A 23,348-nucleotide genomic window follows, 5' to 3' on the forward strand; every position below is an offset into this window, starting at 1 on the left:
CGCTTGCAGCCATTTCTCTCTGCATCAAGCATGCTTGCAGCCATTTCTCTCTGCATCAAGCATGCTTGCAGCCATTTCTCTCTCTGCATTTGATTATGGATGACCTGTGACCAGTTATTTTAAGTTCTTGTTACTTTGACTTCCCTTCTGTGATGGAGTGTAAACTGGATTTAAATACACTCTTCTTCCCCCAAGTTGCTTTTGGTGGTATTTTATCACCCAGCATGGATGATAGATAGCTCATGAAGCCTGCATCCCTAGAGTTCCAGGCCAGATGAGGAGTCTTCTTGCCCCAGAAATTGTCTATTGCTTTAATAACCTTGGTGAAGGGCTTTGCGAATCGTGTACCCTTAGAAGGCTCCAGCCTTCAGCCTTCTAAATTTCATCTCTTTTCTGGGATTCTACTTCCGGAGACTTATGAGACCCCCTCCTCCTTCCAGAAGGGAATGTTTCAATTGATGGGAAATATCTATACAACACGCCACTCCTTCCTCTAGCTTTTACACTCTTTACACCCACTCTTCTTCAATTTTTCTTGAATCTTGGAGGGGTGATATATATGTCTGATTATTTTTCTCCATTTGTGACCTAGCATTGGGTCACTGCCACAGCGACAGTCACCTGCCTTCAAGAGCTTGACTGATTATGAGTCCCCATGCTTCACAATCCCACTGCAAAAGGAAGTCTCTCTCCACTGTTGAGTCTGACAATAGCAGTGCAGTGTGTGCTGATAAAAACAATTACTTAGAAGGCAATATAACAGGCACATCACATTTATTTAGCAAAACGATAGCAGTGGCCTTCCTTTGAGGACCATGACCTCCATCCATGGCGTTTGCTCTGGTTATGGTGCCGTATATGAGTTATTGCCTCTGGAACAAGTTTTATATTCCACCCAAAAGCCGTGAGTGACACTTGTGCCTCTGTTGCACCAGCAGGCACATGTCTTAGGCAACCTGGTATTATAACATGAGGGATTCATGGCTGAGCAGAACTTTCGGTGACTAGTCTCCCCAGGATCTTGTATGGCATCTTCTGACTGCAGGACATGGAGACCTCAGACTGGAACAGTCAGAACATGGTGTCTTCAGCAACAGTGACTTACCCATGTAGCTCTAGCAGGCAAACAACAGCGAGGCAATAAATTGTAGTGATGAGGCGAGCAGGCCTGCTTTTCGTCCTGCCCCGCTCCCGCATGGCTAGCTTTACACCTGAAATAAAAACACACAAATTGTATTCATTTAAACACTGCCTGGCCCATTAGCTCTAGCCTCTTACTGCTAATTCTCACATCTTGGTTAACCCATTTCTCTTAATGTGTGTAGCACCATGAGGTGGTAGCTTACTGGGAAGATTCTAACCTACGTCCATCTTGGGCCGGAGCTTCAATTGCATCTGCCTCTCTGCCTTCTTCCTCCCACAATTCTGTTCTGTCTTCCCAGTCTACCTATGTTCTGACCTATCAGGCCAAGCAGTTTTCTTTATTAATTAACCAATGAAAACAACAGATAGATAGAAGATCCACCTACATCAGTAGTCTTACCAGCTCATGGGGTCTCCATGAAATCTTTTCTTAGGGAGGTTAGGTAGGATAACCACCATCCGTTCTGAGTACATGTCAGTTGTATTCAAGCAGCTAAAGGGAAGCTAACGTGAATCACGACCGGTTGTTTCCATGAGATATCTTGCTTTCTGATCCTGGGGTACTGCTATCATGGGGCTCTTGCATACTCCCCACCCCTGGCCATCTTAGTGGGGCAGCCTTGCACTGTCTAGCTGGATTCAAACTCAAGCAGAGGGACAGGACAATACTCTCCTGCTGCAGAACTGATTTTCCAGTTTGACAGACTGGCCCAGTACTGTGTCCCTTGCCTTTCTATCAGTCCTTGTAAGGGCACTGTAGTCTTAAATGGTTTGGTGTTGGCTACATGGCCTGTCGCTTGTTCCTGAGAGCTTGCAACTACCAGGACATCATGGAAGCTTACTGTGCTGTCCCATGCCACATGGAAAGGTAGGCATGTCAGGATTGCCCCATGAACATCTTGCCCTCATGTGGATCTGTTCCAGCTGCATGCGCCAGCACTCATCATGGGGACCATGTTCCCCCCAAGTTCATCTTTGGTTGTCAATTTTTGTTCACCAATCACGTTGCATGACATTTCCTGAAGACAAATGAGCAAATGCCTATTCACCCTCGGCATTTGCCTAAAATGCCTGAACAGACCTAAGAAATGATTCTATCCAGGTCTGGTATAATGAACTATCGAGTTTATGGGGTGTTTGCTTGTTTATGTGTTTTATAAGAATATGGGTGATGGGTTGCTTATAGGAAAATAGATAACTCAATGGCACCTCATCACAAGAAGTCCATCTCATCAGGGGTGACAGCTCCTAAACTCTGCATCCTTGGAGCCCCCTGCATGACCTATAGGCAGCTTGACCAAGCACAGAAGTCTTTTCACCCCAGTAATTCTTTACTGCTCTTAAAGCCTGGCGGAAGAGCCTCGTGATTCTTGTGTCAGAGGCTTATAAGTTATTTTATTTTATTTACTGGGCCTTTTATGTTTTATTTATTGCAGACTCTTACCAGCCCCCTTCTTCCTTCCAGTAAGGAATGTTTCAATGTAGACACAACTATTGCCCAATAGTTTGTATTAAGCAACTTTAATCATCATGATATTGATATAGTCCAGCCCAGGTAAAGCAGACGTCAAGAAATATTGGTTAAATAAATGAACCTACGAGTTTTGTATTAGTTTTATCCTAAAGTTAGGAGCAGAATTTTAAAGCTTTGCCTAAGGTCACAAACTATTAATTGGAAGACCTCGTTTGTACATCCAGCTCAGGTTAGAATGCAGTATGCTGGTTCGGAGTGGGAACTTTGGACCTAGCCAATCTGCTTGGTTTCGTATCCTTGCTGGAAACCCACTAGCTCTGTGAATTTTAGCAAAGTTACGCCTCAGTTCCCTCGTCTATAAAGTAGAAATATTTCCAACCTCCTAAATTTACTGGGAGGATTAAATGCGATAACACCTGTAATGCAGCAAACGCACAAGCACGGCTGTCACTGCGGAGCAGAGCTGCATGTTCCATGCCAAGAAGGCTTCAATTTTTCAAAAGAAATTTCAATAAATTATCCGGGAGTATCCTCGTAAGGTGAGTGACCATAATTACAGCCACTGCAATAGTATATCTCTTCATCATCACAATAGTTTTGCAGATTCTAAGAATTCTGCCTCGAGAGGTTGGAATGAATTCTCAAGAACAAGTCCTTGAAGACAGGATGCCGTCAAGTGCTAGCAGTCGCTCAGGTTGAACACCGAGGAGAAGGGGATTCCAATCCAGTGGTCCTGAAACAGGTCAACCAGGATTTCACGTTTCTGGAACGTGATTGTGTTTACTTGGATTCTAAAGATGCAAAGGTCTGGGAGTAACAACCCAGAAAAGAAAGAAGTGGGCCAGTAAAATCTTGGAAAATGCCTAGGCATTTGTGGCTACTCCTGCAGAGTCCTGGGAGTGGGAGGAAAACAGTAACCTTCATGACAATGGACAAATGGGGCATTCAGCAGCGGGGATAATAGGAGCACTGTGGCTATTCTGAAGAAAGTCTCCTATCTGCTCGGTTTCAGCAATTCAGAACCTGTGTGTTCCTCCCTTTGTCCTCAGCTTTGCTACGTTAGAAGCCAGCCTATCAACTTCTCCTCAAAGTAGCCTTCCTATTATCAGTCCCAAAGGTCACAAGCCTTCTCTTTCTCTTCTCTCTCAAGGTTTACACTAACCAGAGAGGTCTTTTTGGTCAGTAAAACATAACTGTTTAGCAAAGAAGTCTCTCTCTCTCTCTCTCTCTCTCTCTCTCTCTCTCTCCTTGGCACCAGTATCTTAGAACGTTGGAAATTAAAGAATGCACTTCCCATTTGGAATGAATGTAGAAAATAACCAGAGAAAACTTTAATGGGACAGAGACCCATGAAACACTAGGAACAAGCCAGTTTTAGACAGTCACCTCCCCATCTCTAGGCTGGTTCTGTTTCTGCTCAGCCTGTGGGATCAGACTGTATTTAATATTATCAACCACTAGCAAGTCTGAGCCCTCAGAAAATGCAGGAGTCACACGATGGGCTGAAATTCTCAGTTCTCATATGCCTAGCTCTAATACCCAGACCAGATTTTCCTGAAAATCGCCAAACTCATTCTCCTAGATTCAAAGAAATCTGAGTGAATTCACTAGGAACTGAAGAAACAAAGATTTAACTACTGAGCACCTAGTGCTTGACTCAGTGTTGGATTAGGGAGCAGATCATTACAAGTTGTTAAGAAGTGGGGCTCAACAACGGACAGACACTAGAAAGTCCATTTTCATAACTGGCTAACGATGCAAACAGAACGCAACCAGATGCATACATGCCACAGGGCATGGGGTAAGAGAAGTCTGAGTAACAATGTGAGGGGAATTTCCCTGGGAGAGGTCAGACGTAGGCCGAGAGTTTTTAAATGCGTGAGCTGGAGTGAAATGTTTCCTGGGATAGGGGGTGGAGGCTGCTCCTCTGCCCTCTTGGCTGCTAGTGTTCTCTAGATGTCACTCTACCGCCCTTCCTAGCACACTGCCTAGGGCAGAATGACAGCTGAGATGTCACCGAGTTCTTTGATGAAATCCCCCCTTACCAACTCAGCCTAGCTGCCACTAGCTAGTTTATGCACTTAATGGTTTCATTGTTGCTTTGTTTTTTAGCACTAACATGTTTGGGTTTCTGTGGTGGGCCATGGGAGAGAACCCCTCCCTTTTGTCCTTGAAGGTTTAGGTCAGAGGCAGAGATGCAGCTCAAGTGACAGAGAGTGTGCCTAGTATGGGCCAAAGCGATCTAGGCTCCATCCCCATCACCATGTGAGTGCAGTAGTATACATACGTACTTAAGGCATGCTGGGAGGGAATGTCTTGTCTTCCTTCCAGGCTTCCACTGTTGGACTAGAAGTCCAAACATCAGGGAGGAGTTGCTCCAGACACCACTCACATAACCACAATTGATGCAAAAGCAAGAGGATTTTTATTCTGTCATGACAGGGCCCTTCAGGTTCAGGATATGAAGGACATCCGATAGCTGTTACAGTCCATATTTTAAAGCAAAAAGCCACAGACACAAGGTGCGGGGGAGAGGGGGACCTGTAGGTTGTTTTACTAGCAGTGATTGGTCTATTCCAGGGCAGGAGAATAGCTGCATGATCGGGTGAGATAAGGGAGAGCATCTGTGGGCCTTCCTGACTAAATCAACACATCAGGAACTGAGTCAACATCTGTGGGTTGTATTTGCCTCAATTCCCAGAACGGAGTTATGTTTGAAGATTATTCACAAGGACACAGGGGGATGAGCAGTCCAGCATGTGTGTGTGGGGGCAACCGTCCAGTTTTCAAGAGAGAGTGAGTGTAAGGTTTTAGAAAAATGTCTTAGGGCTAAGGGGGCTTACAAATGTATTTAGAGTCTTTCACCACTGTTTGCACTTCTCTCAGCATTGCCTCCCAAATTTCCACAAGAACTCATTAAAACCCTGAGCACCTAATGGCTTTTCCAGCCCAAAGCTCCAAGATCTTTTACAGTCTTCACACAAAACATTCCAAGGCATAAAAGTCACATGGCCAGGCCTGCCACAGCAGCACCCCATTCTCTGGTCCCATTCTCTGTGCTAGTTCGCTTGTCGCTGCTGTGATAAGACACTGGCCATGCCCAGCTCGGGGAGGAAAGGGCTTGTCTGACTTACAGTTTACAGTCCATCATCAAGGGAAGTCAGAACAGGTGCTGGAGGCAGGAACCAAAGGGCAGGAACTGAAGCAGAGCTCATAGAGGAATGCTCTTACTGGCTTGCTTTACCTGGCTTGCTCCGCTACCTCTCTTACCCAGTCCAAGCCCAGCTGCCAAGGGATGGCACTGCACAGAGTGGAATAGGCCTTCCTCTACTGGTTAGCAATCAAGAAAACACCCCACAGACAAGCCTATAGGCCAATCTGATTGAAGCAATTCCTCAGTTGAGGTCCCCTCCTCCCAGATGTGACAACAAAGAATGGTTATGAGAGTGTCAGTACAGAAGAGACCCTTGCTGGGCAGTGGTAGCGCACGCATTTAATCCCGGCACTCGGGAGGCAGAGGCAGGTGGATCTCTGTGAGTTCGAGGCCAGCCTGGTCTATAAGAGCTAGTTTCAGGACAGCCAGGGCTGCACAGAGAAACCTGTCTCAGAAAAAACAAACCAAACCCAAACAACAACAGCAAAAGAGTTAGATGATTCCTTCTGTTATCTGGGGGAAAGAGTGTAAAGTACATGACCTAGAAAGTAGCCCCCTCTTGTACTGATTGAGTCAGCACCTGGATCTTTGTCTTCTAAGCTTCTAAAACTGTAAGTAAATATTCAGACCCAAGTCATGTACTTACAATATATGAAGGCAAAGCACTCATACACATAAAATAAGATAAATTAAAAAAATATCTTTCAAAGGGCTGGAGAACTGGCTCAGGGTTGAATGCATACTGCTGGTTTTACAGAGGACCTGAGTCCAATTCCCAACACCCACATGCAGTGGCATATCTATAACTATAGCGGCATACAGACATCTATAACTATAGCTCCAAGAGATCCAGTGCCTCTGGACTCTGTGCGCGCGCACACACACACACACACACACACACAATTTAATTTTTAAAAATTGTAAAAAGGTAATTTGTTATTGCCTATTATAACCTGCCTAGCATATAGTGTTTTGGTACAGTAGCCTGGCAATGTAATAAGACAATCAATAGTGACCATGTGATTTCACACAACTGGGTGTGAACAATGGGGAAGAACCTAGCTGCAGCCTCAGTAGAGAATGCCCGAGGCTTCAGTTGCTGGTTCTGGGCTCCCTCTAGTGGTGCATGAGTTTGTTCCCTTAGATGGTGCTCACACATAGAACTGCCAGATTTAGGGTACTGCGAACAAATAAAAGACCACAGAACTATTATAATGCCTTTCTTTTCAAGATCTTTCCTCTCTCTATCTCTCTCTCTCTCTCTCTCTCTCTCTCTCTCTCTCTCTCTCTCTCTCTCTCTCTCTCTCTCTCTCTCTCTCTCTCTCTCTCTCTCTCTCTCTGAGACATTTTCCCATTCTGTTGATCGGGCTGACCTAAACCTGACTTGGTAGCTCAGGTTGGTCTGGAAATTGTGATAATCCTTTGATAGGTTCCCAAATGTTGGGATACAAGTGTGAGCCACCACACCCAGCTTAGAATGGTTTTCTACAAGACTTTGTCATTGATGATAAATTCGGATGTACAAATGGTTGAAACAAGACACTGAAGAACGGTCTGACTTAAAGGGGCAGGATGGATTTTCTGGCTGACTGGGAGACATCTGCAGTTCTCCTGAGGACGAGCGAAGAGTTGAAGGCCTAGGAACAGAACCCCTTGTTGATAATTGTGACATAAGGACACGAGTGGGTGTTCCCGTGGGGAAGCTGCGTGTGTCCTGGCTAAGGTCAGAGGACTTTGAATGAGATTAACTTTTCCACGCAACACAAAACAACACGTACTCTCCTCCACCTCATATCCCTACTAGCATAGCCTCCACCTCTGCTAAATAAATCAATGCAGCCATCTGTAAGGTTTGAGCGGTTCTAATAGTCTCCTCGTGTATACTTCCCTCTGTTGGCATTGGCTATGGCCACTGACTCTACCTCTCACGCGACCGTGCTAAAATACGCAGAGAAAACCTCTTAAGATCATCCCATTAAACTTTCATTTTCTGGTCAGTTCTATACCACAGCCGTCCACAAGGACGCCAACTTTCACATCCGCTCCTTTACAAATTGAAGACGGTTATTATGTCTTATATTAGGTATTCTTTCCCATGTCTGGACGCTATGAGCTTTTTGGAACGAGAATAAAATAAATTTCATAAGGTGTGGCCATCACGATTAACTTGACAGGTAATTTATTTACACCTCAACAGCCTGTCCCCTCCTCCCACAGTTTTATCTTCACAAAAATGCAAACTCTTATTGGAAATTCAGAAGGCAGAGACCTGACACTGATGTAGCAGCCAAGGTACGTGTTTATGCCCTAGTGTGGCTTTGCGTTCTCACGGCCTCTGAAGGCTGCGGGAGGGACAGCGCGGGTTCTGGAAACTTTATGGAGCCCCAGCCTTTTCACTTTCCCATAAGCCCTTTCGACCGTCAATCAGACGCTTGTCCTTTCATGGCGCATGCGCGCTGCCTGCATCCGGCACCCGGGTAGAATTGCTGCCGGGCTCTCCCGGGAGTGCTTCTTCTAATCATGGCTCCAGACTCGGGGGCCTTTCCCGACGGACAGCTTTTGAAGCTGCTGCCGGTGGATCCCCGGGACCGGGGCACCCAGCGCTGCCGCCTGGGGCCGGCTGCTTTCCGCAGCCTGGGCGCACGCTTGGGCTCGCCGCTGAGGATCACGTTGCCCGCCGGCGGCTGCTGCCTCTGCACGGCCTGGCCCCGGCGCGACGGGGCGGACGGCTTTGTGCAGCTGGACCCGCAGTGCGCGAGCCCCGGGGCCGAGGCGGCGGTGGGGAAAATCAGTCTGGACAGCTTGCAGCCGGTGCCCTGTCCGCCGCTGCGGCGGGTCGCAGTGTGGCCGGTGCTGCGACCGCAGGCGGGAACCCCAAGCCCTGATGCGGTGCTGGAGGTAGCGCACGAGCTGCTGCGCCACCGGCCGGTGTCGCGGGGACACGTGGTGGCCACCCCGCCTGGCATCCCCGGCCCGGTTGCCGCACTGCACGTGGTGGGCGGGACGCCGGACCCTGAGCCCGCCGGCTTGGTCACACCGCACACCCGCATCACGCTCAGCGACAAGCCGCCGCCCCAGGTCGAGCCCCCGGAGGAGGTGGCCCTTGGGGGCCTGTCGGAGACGGCCGCCTCCCTGCGGGAGCTGCTCCACCTGCCACTGCGCTACCCGCTCGCCCTGGGCGCGCTTGGGCTGGCGGTGCCCCGCGGGGTCCTCCTGGCTGGACCCCCGGGAGTGGGCAAGACCCAGCTGGTGCGGGCGGTGGCGCGCGAGGCGGGGGCCGAGCTGCTGGCGGTGAGCGCCCCGGCGCTGCAGGGAGCCCGGCCCGGGGAGACCGAGGAGAACGTGCGGCGCGTCTTCCAGCGTGCTCGGGAACTGGCCAGCCGCGGGCCCAGCCTCCTCTTTCTGGACGAGGTGGATGCCCTGTGTCCCCGGAGAGGCGGCTCGCGGCGAGCCCCCGAGAGCCGGGTAGTGGCCCAGGTGCTGACGCTGCTGGACGGCATCCATGGGGACCGGGAGGTTGTGGTTGTAGGAGCCACCAACCGGCCAGATGAGTTAGACCCAGCGCTGCGCAGGCCCGGGCGGTTTGACAGAGAGGTAAATAGCCCGCTTTGGTTAAGAGCCCCTGGTCCCTCGAAGCTCACCTTTTTGGACAGCTGGGTCAGGCAGGGTGAACCAGAGCCCGCTTATTCTAGAGTCAGATCATTCTGGGAAGCGGGGTGGTCATTAGGTTTGTTTTGCTAATGTTTATGTTAAGTCTTCAGGTAGCTCAGCCTGTTGCAAGCATATTCAACTGAAACAGCTTTGGAATGAAAACCTAGTCACAGTAAGAGAAGGCAGGAAAGGCAAACAAAAACAGACATCAGCCTCTTAATATATTCATTCCGTGTCAAGGTACCAGCTTCCTGTTCTACAGTTGACTTCCTGGGTTGTCAAGAAAGTTGAATATTCACAGCTGCCTTGTTTTACGAGTTTTGGTCTTCCAGTGATTTTTTTTTTTATTGCTAAGGAATAGTTAGAATAACTAGTAATTAAGCAATACGTGAATTGTGTGGTAGGACTCTGCAGAGGGGTAGCAATTGCATACTTTCGCTTAACTCTTTTGCGCCCGAGAGTGGGTTTCTTCCTTGCACCAGCTTATTAAAGGCCCTTCTCCCAAAGAGCAAGGACCTGGATGATCTGGCCTATTGTTTGATCCTCGTCAGCCAGAACTTCTTCAGTGAAATATATAATTTTCATTGATCAAATTCCCAGCCTCTGTTGGCCCATTAGGGAATTAGTATTTTCTTATATTCAGAATCTAAGGTGTGCTAAAAGGTCGTGATACAAGTTCCAGAATTATGTATTAGCGATTAAGAAAACACTGCAGACATGCCCATAGGCCAATTTGATAGAGAAAATTCCTCAGTTGAGGATCCCTTCTCCCAGATGTGATGATAAAGGATAGTTATGAGAGTGTTATTACAAAAGAGACCCTTGCCGGGCGATGGTGGCACATGCCTTTAATCCTGGCACTCAGGAGGCAGATGCAGGCGGGCAGATTTGTGAGGATGCTTTTAAAGAAAGGATTTTAGTTGAATCGTTTTGATTTTTCTATGTTTTGCTTTACCTGTAGGTCGTCATTGGGGCTCCCACACTTAAACAAAGAGAGACAATTCTGCAAGTTATTACTTCCAAGATGCCCGTCTCCAGTTACATTGACTTAGGTCTCCTGGCAGAAATGACAGTTGGCTACGTGGGTGCTGACCTGACCGCGCTCTGTAGGGAGGCTGCCATGTGTGCCCTTCTTAAGAATGAGAAGGTAAGATGTGTTAACGTATGACCAGCCGTGCTCATCTTTCCTGGTGATACGACAAATTAACTTGGGGTTAAAGAAGTGGTGAGTACAGTACGCTCCTTGGCATGGTTGGCAGTCTCCACGGCTGCTTCTGTGTGTATGTATGTGTGTGTGTTGTATGTGAATGTATGTATATGAATTTACCTCATAGATTTGCATCTCAATGCTGTATAAACATATGATTGAAGATGAGGAAACGGCTGAGTCTTCCAGGCAGTTTCTTCAGTGAGTTTTCGTCGTTGCCACAGGAACTCCCTAGTGCTGGAGCCAGACCAGCCAGGAAAGGTGTTGCCCCTCAGAAGAATCTGACAGATTTTAATTGAAATTTATTAAGCAGCCACCTGAGACTTAGACAGAAAGGTCCAAACGCAGGACTAAGAGCTTTCGTACAGCTTTCCCCCGGATGCTGCAGTCATGACATCTGCTGGATTACTTCTCATTTTCTTTCTTGTGTGCTTGAGTTTACATGTGTGCATGTCTTTCTAAAACATTTAGAAATAATCCACAGCCATGATACCTCAGCAAGAATTTTAGCACTGACGATTAACTTCAGCGTTTGATTTCTAGAATAAGATGGTATCTGTAAGATTTCTTCATTGCCAGGAGACTGTTTTTTTTTTCTTTATTATTGATAAATGTCTAGGGAGAAATGAAGTTTTCTAATCCAAGAGAAATTGAATACTTGGAATTGTATTTATTCAAGATTGTCACTGATTTTCACATTTTGAGTTTATAATTACTTTAAAAATATTTAGGATGATCTTAAATGTAATATTTTTAATACTGTTAATTTAAAAATCAAGTCATTTAGTATCTGATAACTGGAGTCCCTAAACCTCTTCGGCAAACAATAGTTTCAACAGCTGAGGATTCTGGGACATTTCAATGTCGTTCATAGCATCCTAAATTATTTTCAACTAAATAATTTATATCTTTCCTAATTTTGCACTATTTTCATTCTAAGGTGGGAAGAAGTTAGATGCACTTCTGAGTCCCCATCTTAATGGATTTGGTACCAAACTGCCTAGAGTTTTAATGAAATCCTGTGTAAAGGTGTGAGAATGTGTGTCCTTTGTGGGAAGGGGTGAGAGTTCCAAAGAGGGGAAGGGAGGCGCATTTAGATTTCCTCGCATTGAAGTTCTAGGCTTCATTTTAAGCATCTCTGGCTTAGGTGGACCAGCCACTCTCTGCTGTTGAGGGGGGGGGGGTCTAGTCTCCATAGTTGATGGCTGAGTTCAGAAACAACCCAAGGGAAGTGGAGGGAAGAAGGGGCAGAGACGTCTGGGAAGATTTGGCTCGTCTCTCTTCTCCCACTAGGCAGGTGAGAGGCTCTGTACCAGGGCAGACAAGGAATCCATTAAAGTTTTTCTGAAATAGTCCAATTAAGAAATCAGGAACACAGTTTAATGAATTCAGAAGATGAAAGGATATATATGCCTGCAAGGACGCAGAGAGTCAGATGAAGTGAAGGGTGTTCAGTGGTGAAGTGAGATCTTCAAATGCTAGGTGATAATATCTAAAATTAATGAGTATTCCGTGCCCAGAGTCTGAGACCGCAAGCCAGTAAAGCGAAGAAACGAAACAGAGAACGATGGTTATGTGTTCCGTGAGTCTTTTCATCAACATTAGAACAGATGCACCTGAATGGCAAAATCAGCTGGCAAAAGTTTGTCAGATGTTTCCCTGTCAAACACACGACTGAAACTCAATAGGAGAACCAAGTATAAAGAGAGTGAACTTTGCCCAAAATATCACCTTAGATGTGAAAGCTGCTAACATTTGATATGAAGGCAAATTACTTAACAATAATATAGGTAAAATGGAAATGAACATAAGAAGCTTTTTTTCATCTAATTTATTTTAAATTTATTTTTTTAAAAAAGAAAACAAGCTATCTTTATTTTACATACCAATCCCAGTTCCCACTCCCTACTCTCCTCCCATCCCCTACACTTACCCCCACCCCATCAAAGAAGCTTTGAGCAAACCAAAATTGTGCTTCACTGGGATGATCAAGAAAATCGTAATTAATACCTAATGTTAGGGGAAGATGGCCTTTGAGTATAACGAAAAGAGCCAATAAGGGCATGACTTGCTATTTGAACATTTGGAGATGGACAGATAGGTAAACTTGCAGACATGACTAGGGGAAGGACTTCGGGCCCATTATTTTCATATGGAGAGAAGGTTCAGAGACAGCTGAGAGCAGCAACCTGAGAGGAAAGATACAGGCACAGACGGTAAAACACCAGCAAATGTGATCAGTCTGCTTAGCTTCTCTAAAAGTCGCTTCCTGTTAGGTTTCTTTTTAACTTTTTATTTTTGAAATCATTTTAATTTTGTTGGAAAGTTCCAAAACAGTTACAGAGAATTTTAAACAGGCCCTTGATCCAGATCCATAATTTTTAACATATTGCTAAGTTAGTATTATCATACTCTCTTGTCCATCGTGTGTGTGTGTGTGTGTGTGTGTGTGTCTGTCTGTCTGTCTGTCTGCGTGCACTCGCGTTTGTGTATGGGCATGTTTTTTGTTTTATAGGGGCCACTTGAGGATTTTTTTTTAATCTGAGATTTGTGACTTTCACATGAGTGATTTGGGTTATCTTGTAGAACGTTCAGATTCCAGGTATGCGTCCCTGATGGGAACAGTACTTAGTCAAGATTGTGTCTTTACCATGTGGAGCATGAGGCCCCTCAGATGCTCGTTGGTGTTATGAACTGAATACTGAACGGTTCCTCCATGGAGCTATAGTACGAGGAGATGCTTTGAAGTGTGAAGATGTCCTCTCCTCCGTGTTCTTACTCAGAACAGCGTTTATAGGAAGTCGCAAACACCGATGTCTTTCTACTTGTTATTTCCTCTATTTCACTCTAGTTTGAAGAAATTTAATCAACACAATGTTGAGTATCATTTCTTCCTGTCACATCCTGGCAGACTTAAAAGTTTGTTAGAGTCGTCTGGGGAGAACAGCTTCCTGTAGCCAGAAGGGCAGGAGTGGCTGTGGCTTCCTAAGAGGACAGTCCCTTAACAGCTGTAGCTGTCTGAATTTAGGCCTTGCGCCTTGTAAGCTCAGCAATTCCACTTTGAGGACATGATTGTCTGAGATGCTTGAACTTGAGACTAGTGGTAATTAGATTTATACATTCAAAAGAGAGAGTTTTTTTTTTCTTTAGGTTGTTATGTGTGTATGCTATAACAAAAGCCTGCCTAATTTTTGGCTTGATTTTTCTCTTGGGGTTTCTTCAGAACCAGGACAGTCCTCAGATTGACGAAATGGACTTTCTTGATGCTTTGAAAAAGATTCAGCCCTCATCATTTCGAAGTTCTATTGGGCTGATGGACATCAAGCCTGTTGGCTGGGAGCAGATAGGGGGACTTGACGATGTGAAGCTGAAGTTAAAGCAGGTAACGGTTATTAATCAGCTTGTCTGGCTGAGTCCCATGGTAGCGTTCTGTGTCTATAATGGAAATGCCGCAATCAGATGCACTTGCCGCCATCTTACCCGAATTCTGCTCTGCAGACATCAAATCTAGTTTCTGTGATTCTCCATCTTAACCCTCTCTAAAAACTTTTGCTTTGAGGAGTTCATTCTCATCTAGAACACAGGTCGACAGAACTCCCGTGACAAGCTGGATAGTAAATGCTTTAAATTTTGAGACAGGCGGTGGTGGCGCACGCCTTTAATCCCAGCACTTGGGAGGCAGAGGCAGGCGGATCTCTGTGAGTTCGAGGCCAGCCTGGTCTACAAGAGCTAGTTCCAGGACAGGCTCCAAAACCACAGAGAAACCCTGTCTCGAAAAACAAAAACAAAAACAACAACAAAAAAACTTTTGAGACATGCAGGCTGTCAGTCATTCCTTTGCCACTGTAGTTCGAGCCTGTAAATGAGAACGTTTGGCCGGTGTTTCCATTATTCTGCATCTGTGGATACAACCAGCTATCCAAACTACTGTCTGCCCTGAACAGATCCAACATTTGTTCTTGTTATCTTTTCCCTAAACAATATAATATGCCAACTATGAACGTGGTATTTACATTATTATGAGTGGTGGAGGCAATTTACAGCAAATAGATGCAGGTTATGTGCAAACACTGTGCTATTCCTCCTGGGGGCTGGGGTTGAAGCTGTGGTGAGCCTTTCCCATGGGCTTGTCTTACTTCACAGTCCTAAATTCATGCCTGAAAGACATCAGCCATGCCCCTTTGTTTTGTTCTGTTAGCCTGGCTGTGGCACTTCCTGCCTTTCTGGGCTCTCTTCTCCTTTCCCTGAGATATTGGTGCTCTTAGAGACTCATGGACATCTTTTTTTAAAAATTACTTTTATTTTATGCCTATTAGTATTTTGGCTGCGTGTGTATATGGTCATCACATACAGACCAGGGTGTTAGACGCCCTGGGATTGGAGTATGGATGGTTGTGAGCCACCATGTAGGTTCTGAGAGCCAAACCTAGGAAGGTCCTTTGCAAGAGCAACATGTGCTCTTGACCACTGAGCCATCTCTCCAGCCCTAGACATCCTTTCTGTAGTCCAAGGTGATTGTCACAGTGTCTAAGACCGTTTTCATCGTTACTTGAAAAGTCTTGAATAGACTTTTCCTGAGGTCATCAGGACTGCTTAGCTATCTGTCTGCTAGATAACCACAGGGATGCCAATGTGACATGTCTATGGTCCAGTTAATGTCAGGTGTAGGGCACATGCCTTTAATCCTAGCACTCAAGAGACAGAGGCAGTTGAATTTCTGACTTTGAGACAGCCAGTGCTACATAGTGAGACTCCGTCTTGAAAAAACGCTACCTCCACACCTAAGATTCCCTGTCAGGGTGACTGCGGTCAGCCAGCAAGCAGTTTCCCGTCAGAAGTATGGTGCCAGAACTTTGTGAGATGCAGTTCCTCATCTTTCAGTGACTACTCTGTCTTGCTGTCTTCATTGCCTGCGGTACATCCAGCCTTTTGGATTTTTGTGGCCTAAATCATTGCAAGAGATTTCTGACCTGACTGATCACCCTGTCTCAGTGTCCTTCCCTTTCAGAGCACTCTACATATTTCTGCATTGTCAGTTAGAGCTTGCAGGGCCCACTGTGGTCCACCCCCACTTGACCTCCATTGCTTCTGCTCACTGCTGAGACAGTCAGTTCGATGGCTTCATGCACCTCTGTTTGTAGTATCCCTTCTCCTTGGGGTGCCTGTTTTGGCCTAGTTAGTTTAAAAGTCTGTCTCCTTTGGAACAAAGCTCTCACCTGCCACCCTTCTTCCTTGAGGTCACTGTTGGTCCTGCCACCTCACCAGCACTAAGTTGGACACTCACCAGTCACGGCTAACTTTCATAGGCCTGAGTCTCCAAGTCTGTAAAATGATCATAAAGCTATTTCCCTTCGAGCGTTTAGGACTTCTTCACTGTTCAGTAACATTTATTGAGTGCCTGCTGTAGGCAAGTGTTACTCTGGGTCTTGAGGATTGAGACGTGAACTCTGCTGATTCTGTAGCGGGAACAGGGTGACCAACCCAACATGGGAAAAGAATAGTAATCAACTCTGAATGTTCTAAGTACAGTGGAAGGCAGTACAGGCTGTGGCTGGGAGAAGGGGTGCTTTTCTGCTCAGGGTCCTTGGGGAAGACTTCTCCAAGCAGGTAATTTGAGGTAAGGTTGGAGAGCTAGAGACTGGCCACATGAGAGTGAAGAGATGGCTCGGCAGTTAAGAGCACTTGCTGCTCTTACAAAGGACCAGATTCAGGTCCCAGCACCCGTATGGTGACTCACAACCATCATAACTCCAGTTCTAGGGGATCCAGTGACTTCTGACCTCTGCAGGGACCAGGCATGCACACGATACACAGACATATATGCAGACCCAGACAACACAAATTTAAAGATAATTAAAAGTTTAAAGAGAAAAGCCACAGAGAACTGTTGGGAGAATGTTCAGGCATAGCTTGGTACCCCAAGTGAAAGCCATTGGGTGCAGATGGAACCAAGTAGTAGGGACTTGGGTTCTTGGGCTGCTGAGGACAGGAGGCTATTTCAGCTCAGCCCGCTCTGGGACTGCCCGATGAGGGGAGGGATTTGGGAAGTGCCCGGTATGCTAACATCTCTGTCTCTCTGCCTGTTGACAGTGTGTTGAGTGGCCTCTGAAGTTCCCTCAGGAGTTTGCTAGGATGGGTCTGAAACAGCCAACCGGCCTTCTCCTCTACGGCCCCCCTGGATGTGCTAAGACCACTCTGGTGAGGGCCCTGGCCACAAGCTGCCGCTGCTCTTTTGTGTCAGTGAGCGGAGCCGACCTCTTTTCACCTTACGTTGGAGATTCGGAGAAAGTCTTGTCTCAGGTTCGTTTGTTTTTAAGTATTGTCTTTTCCCCAGTGGTAAAAGTTATACATGCTTAAGTTTAAAATAAGAGCCCTCTTCCCCATAATTCTTCCACCCACTGCTACTGTTTCATGTATTTCTTCTCTCTGGTTTTGAATAATGTTGAGGTAAGGTTTTATCAATCTGAAGTTTTATCTTTTGTAAACTTTATTTTTAGTTTTTAAAAATCATTGCACATGTGTGTGCCCATATGTGGCATGTGCACTTGTGTGCAGGTGCTCACATAGGCCAGAGAGGATGCTGGATTCCCCTGGAACTGGAGTTGCAGGAAATTATGAGTCGCCAGTTTGGGTACATACTAGCCACCGAACTCAGGGCCTCTGTAAGAGCAGTAAGCACCCTTAGCCCCCTGAGCCATCTCTCTCGGTTTTTAAAGTTAAATATTTGTTATCAGGTAGGTGTGGTGGCATATGCCTTTTATTCTAGTGCTCAGGACAGACAGATTTCTGCGAGTTCCAGGCCAGCCCGGGCTACATAATGAAATCCTGTTTTAAAAGAAAAGAGCATTATCACTTCCATGTTAAATATCTTTAAATAAGACAACTTTTAATGACTATCTATCACTGACTTTTTTATTTACTAATTTCCCAGGTCTTAAGCACTTAGAGTCTTCATTTTTCTGTTTTAATGTTTGCAGATAGCAGAGTGAAAATAGTCACCGGATGGCGTGTGACGTTATGTTTTTTTTCCCTCACTAAGGTATTTCGACAAGCAAGAGCCAATACGCCAGCGCTTGTGTTTTTGGATGAAATTGACTCAGTCTTGGGGTCTCGCTCAGTCGGCACCTTGGGATGTGATGCTCGGGAGCGAGTTCTTTCAGTTCTGCTGAATGAGCTCGATGGTGTGGGAGTTAGGACGGTAGAGAGAAGAGGGAGTAAATCAGACCACCAGGGTAAATACCAGGAGCTGGGGCTCTTCTTTAGCCAGGGTGCACCATAATCCCAGGCCAGAATTAGGTAGCATTCCCACACGACTGCATTTCCCAGGCTGGATCCATCTTCTGGAGGGTTATAGGATGTCACTGACTTCTCGGGGCTTTTATAGGACTGATAAAAATTGTGATTTGGGCAGAATAAGTGAAAAGTCCTATAATTATCTGAGATGTGAGTTTTATTTTCTAAAGAATGAGAAATATATTTTACTTAATGGAGAAGGAATTTATTCTTATGAGTATGAGAATATATCCTGAGAAGGACTTACCCTCCTTCAATTACGAAAAAAACTAGTACTTGAGTAACTTCAGTAGTTGAAAGCGAGCGAAGTTAGTGAGTCCTCTGCCTCTGTGAGCCTCTGCTTCAGACAGAGTGGTTTCTTATCCTGAGTGGGTAATACCTGATTTATTATAATCATATTCCTGGTTTTTTCCCCCATTTTTAAGTTATTCCACAAAAGGAGCATCTTAACCACTCAGTAGGAATAAAGCACACTAAATTAGAAGGGGCCCACGATAACCTGATCTCATGATGCAGGGGTTCCCATTAGCATGCTGGGAAACTTGCTGCTTTGAGGGGTAAACACTGGAGAACTGTTTGGATTATCCAACTCAATGAATAGTTTTGATTTTAGGCCTTGTTGTGTCTTGCTTTTAACCGTTTCTTCTCTCGGGCTTAGGATTGTATGTAGGTCAGTGATAGAGTGACTGCCTGGCCTGACCAAACTCTGAGTGCTATCCCAGCACTATGCAAAACCAGGGGTGCTGGTTTGTGCTGGGAAACCCAGCACTTGGGGGGTGTGAGCAGGGGAGCAGAAGTTTAAGGTCCCTTTTGTTGGGTAGAGAGTTTGGGGGTAGCCAGGGGTCCATGCGATCCCACTTCAAACAGAAGCACATGTTGCTTCTTATCCAGGGTTTGCAGAACTGCAGCGCAGGTTGACCATTTCTGCCTCTGGGAAAAAAAAGATGAAATTTCCATCTTTGGGGACACGGAAAGCTAGACCTTCCAGAATTGTCATGGCCCCGTTAGCCACGCAGTCTGCCTTTGTAAGCGGTCTGTTTATAGTTGTCGTCCATCAGGGGCCTGAGTGGATTTGGGCACCAGGCAGGTGTCCTTCCGTCAGTTCTCACACAGAGAAACACCTGTCAGGACTACTGTCCTTTCAGACACACAGGTAGCTCTTCGATTAAGGAGTTGTTTGTGGGCTGACTTGGTACCAAGAAGGTGTCTGGGATGGCGAGTGAGCATCGTGGCTCTGAGGAGAGGTTGTCCTTGTTGAAACAGCACTTTGTCATGTGTGACTTACTTGAAAGCGTTTTCATGAGTAGCAGTTTGTTGACGTGACTCTGTGTTATATGCTTTCCACAGAATACCAAGAGATTCTTCATCGGAATGTCATGATCATTGTGGCAACCAATAGGCCTGACGTCTTAGATGAGGCCTTGCTGCGGCCTGGAAGACTGGATAAGATGATCTATGTCCCCCCTCCTGATCAGGAGGTAACGGCTGATGTTTCCTCTGCACTCAGCAGCGCACCCATGTCTGCCTGAGTTCCAGATGGGCGCGGGCCAGCCTCGTGCTCTCTCTGATTGGTGTCTGTCCGTGCCTTCAGGGAAGCATGCCTGGAAGTGACTCTGGTGTCTCAGCAGTGCCAAGGGCACTGGGTGCTGTTGTGCACTGGGATGGAGGAGGCGCTGAAGGCTCTGGCAGTGTTTGGGGCTGCAGGGACTGTAGTGTGTTCAGTCAGGAAATCCTTCACTTCAGATGCACAGAGCAACCTGCAGATGGTGAAGGGCTCCAAGAATTAATTTTTCCTTCCTTGGGCTTTTATCAAGTTTTAAAGAGATTTTTTTTTTTAAAAAAAAGTAATGTCTGATGCTTCTAAATGTTTCTGATAATTCATGTGTTTGTTTCTAAGACTGTTCTGATAGTGATATTTGTTCTCATAAGAAGAAATGGCTATGATTGGCTACTTCAAGCATAATTAAGAAACTACTTTTCACCATTACTGTGTGGACCACTGATGACTCAATCTCTCTCTTTCAGAAGCAAGAATGATTTTAATTGATTATGAATCCCCCCACACATTACACACACCACACAAATATACTACACATAGACACCACACACACAAATATACACATTATCCACATACACCACACATACACAAATACACACGACACACAAATATATACACTGCACACACCACACCACACACAAATACATATACTGCACATATACACCACACACACAAATATATACATTATACGCGTACACCACACACACAAATACACACCACACACAAATATATACACTGCACATACCACACCACACACAAATACACACACTGCCCATATACACCACACACACACACACACACTTTGTAATACGATAAAAAATTTGAACTTAAAATGTTTAATGTATCTGTGTTGAACCTGAATGTTAAGGTTTGTAAACATTTTGTCTTTGGTTTTGTTCCAGGGCAGGCTTTCTATTTTAAAAGTCTGTACAAACAACATGCCGATAGGACCTGATGTTTCCTTAGAAAAGCTAGCGGCAGAAACGGGTTTTTTCTCTGGAGCCGATCTTAGAAACCTCTGCAAAGAGGTAAGTTTGAAGTTTGTGCTGTTTTGTTTTGAGGCAGAGGGGTCACTGTAGGTTTTTTTTTTTTCCCTCTGTAAACTTTACTAACTATAAAATTCAGAAGAACACATACATCTTAAGTATATAATAGTGAGTGATTGTGAAGTGACCAGACTTTTAGAATCTTCCTAGGCCCCTTCCTACCCTCTGTCCCCTGTTGCTCCACAAAGATCACCTCACTGCCCACTTCTACACTGGAGACCCAACACTGCTCCCTCCTGCCCTAAGTCGCCTCATAGCTTTTGAACTTTGAGTTTCTACACTCTGCCATGAAGTTTGTCATTACATTTTCTGTACATGTACATGGCTACAAGGAGACTTGCTGAGCCATAAAACATGTCATCTTTTCTTTTATGAGCAGTGCTGTGTAAACTTTCCTATGTTCAGGTTAAGGTTCCTCTCATCTTAAACTATATGTGGACTCAGAGTATATGTTATTCTGCAGTTTGCCCATTTACAGCTAGATTTTTAATGTACAAAAAACTGTGGTCAGCCAGGCTGTGGTGGTGCACGTCTTTAATCCCAGCAGAGGCAGGCGAATCTCTCTGAGTTTGAGGTCACTGTGATCTACAAGAGCTAGTTCCAGAACAGGCCCCAAAGCTACAGAGAAACCCTGTCTCGAAAAACCAAAACCAAAACAAAACTGTGCTGTAGGGTGGATTTTTAGGCACCTTAACTTCTAGCTTAATGTTTGTGATGGCATTGAACTCCTCTGACGTGAGGCCAAAGGTTTACTGCCAGACTGCAGTGTTGATGTTATTGTTAGTTTTTTTTTCCATTTTTTTATTGAGAAAAGGAGAAAAAAAACAAGTTTCCACCTCCTCCCAGCCTCCCATTTCCCTCCCCCTCCTCCCACCCTTCTCCCCCTCCTCCCACCCTTCTCCCCCTCCCCCCACTCCTCTCCCCTTCCCTCTCCAGTCCAAAGAGCAGTCAGGGTTCCCTGCCCTGTGGTAAGTCCTAGGACCTCCCCCCTCCGTCCATTTCTAGGAAGGTGAACATCCAAACTGGCTAGGCTCCCACAAAGCCAGCACATTAAGTAGGATCAAAACCCCGTGCCATTATCCTTGACTTCTCATCAGCCCTCGTTGTTCGCCATGCTCAGAGAGTCCAGTTTTATCCCATGCTTTTTCAGTCACAGTCCAGCTGGCCTTGGTGAGCTCCCAATAGATCAGCTCCACTGTCTCAGTGGGTGGGTGCACCCCTCGTGGAGAAAATTGAGATCTTGGGGGTGGGGTGGGATGGGGGTAAGGGGAGATGGGGAGAGAAAAGGGATAAGGGGAGAATGGGGGGAACTTGGGGAAAAAGGAGGATTGGGATAAAGGAAGGTTGGATAGGGGAGCACGGAAGCACAATTCTTAGTTAAGGGAGCCACCTTAGAGTTGGCAAGAGACTTGAACCTAGAGTGGCTCCCAGATGCCCAAGCCAAGGTCCCCAGTTAGTTCCTTGGGCAGTTGAGGATAGGGAACCTGAAATGACCCTATCCTATAGCAATACTGACGAATATCTTGCATATCATCATAGAACCTTCATCTGGTGATGGATGGAGATAGAGACAGAGACCCACACTGGAGCACTGGACTGAACTCCCAAGGTCCCAATGAGGAGCAGAAGGAGGGAGAACATGAGCAAAAAAGTCGAGACAACGAGGGGTGCACCCACCCACTATTGTTAGTTTTTAAATGAAGCAAATTAACTGTTCTCTCTTGCTGGTCTCTGTCATCAGGCTGCCTTGTTTGCTCTGCAAGAGAATGGACTGGAAGCAACGTCAGTGAAACAAGAGCACTTCAGGGAATCGCTTAGGACTGTGAAGCCATCCTTGAGTCGGGAAAGCTTGACAGTGTATGAAAACTTATTTAAGAAAGGACTTTCTGCCTTGGAAGATAATTAAATTTTTATTTTATTCAGTTTTTCACTTTCTTATGGTTTGCAACTTCACACTTTCCTGAGAGAGAGAGAGAGAGAGAGAGAGAGAGAGAGAGAGAGAAACTTGCCCTGATAAACACCATCTTACTTCTAGAAAGTATATTAAAACACTAATAAAAAGTGTGTGTGTGTGTGATTTTGTTAGGATAGTTATTTTTGGTCTCTTTTTGTGGCTCTGACGTGATGTCACGTTTACAGGAAAGTTGCGGGACTAGAACGGAGGACTTCAGCGTTCTCCAGCCCAGATTCTTCCGTTTAGCATTTCGTCATTGTTCTCTGTCCTTCCTCCACACACACAGTTTTCTGAACAGTTGGCGACTGGGATACAGTCATACATCACTCTACTTGGGGAGGACACTAAGAAGTGTGTCATTAGGCAGTTCTGTCCCGAACGCCATAGAGTAACGCGGTGACAGCTACCACACTGCCAGGGAAAGCCTTGGGAGGTCACTGTCATACATCCCTGTCTGTTAAACACTGTCTGACTCCTCCTCCGTTCTAGGTAGTGTTTAGTGCATGCGTCTTACAAATAACATTGTCTCATACTGCAGTTCCTTCACCAAGCTCAGGAAATTCAACATCAACATAGTATTTTAATGTATCCAGTGAGTTCCTCTCTCTGTCCCTGTGATGGCCTACATAATCATCACGTAATCATCTTTTTCTGTCAGACGATCGAGTCTGGGGTTACACCTTGAGTTTAGCTATCATACGCCTTCCATGTTTTACTTGGAAACAGTTCTCGGTCTTTCCTGGCCTCAACATCTTTGGAAACAGACCAGTTTTTGGTAGACCAGTCAGCTCCAGCACGTCTGCACGTCTTTGGATGTACGTTTTGTGTCACCGTGATTGTTCTTCATCCTTTCCGCTGGAGGCACAGT

General features: G+C 45.8%; 1 protein-coding gene across 1 annotated transcript; it reads left to right on the plus strand.

Moving 5' to 3' along the window:
* Positions 1-8,254: 8,254 nt before the first annotated feature.
* Spata5l1 (spermatogenesis associated 5 like 1) lies at positions 8,255-22,448 on the plus strand. The gene is made up of 8 exons (XM_041678694.1): positions 8,255-9,365; positions 10,384-10,569; positions 13,853-14,011; positions 16,720-16,929; positions 17,669-17,861; positions 19,270-19,400; positions 20,383-20,508; positions 22,268-22,448. Exons 1-8 carry the CDS (start codon positions 8,292-8,294, stop codon positions 22,430-22,432), a joined length of 2,244 nt encoding a protein of 747 aa, XP_041534628.1. The 5' UTR covers positions 8,255-8,291; the 3' UTR covers positions 22,433-22,448.
* The last annotated feature ends 900 nt before the right edge of the window (positions 22,449-23,348 follow it).

The sequence above is a fragment of the Microtus oregoni genome, unplaced genomic scaffold (assembly GCF_018167655.1).
Source record: "Microtus oregoni isolate MIOR12 unplaced genomic scaffold, Mior012 000031F_ref0000149, whole genome shotgun sequence".
In the NCBI taxonomy this organism is placed as follows: domain Eukaryota; kingdom Metazoa; phylum Chordata; class Mammalia; order Rodentia; family Cricetidae; genus Microtus; species Microtus oregoni.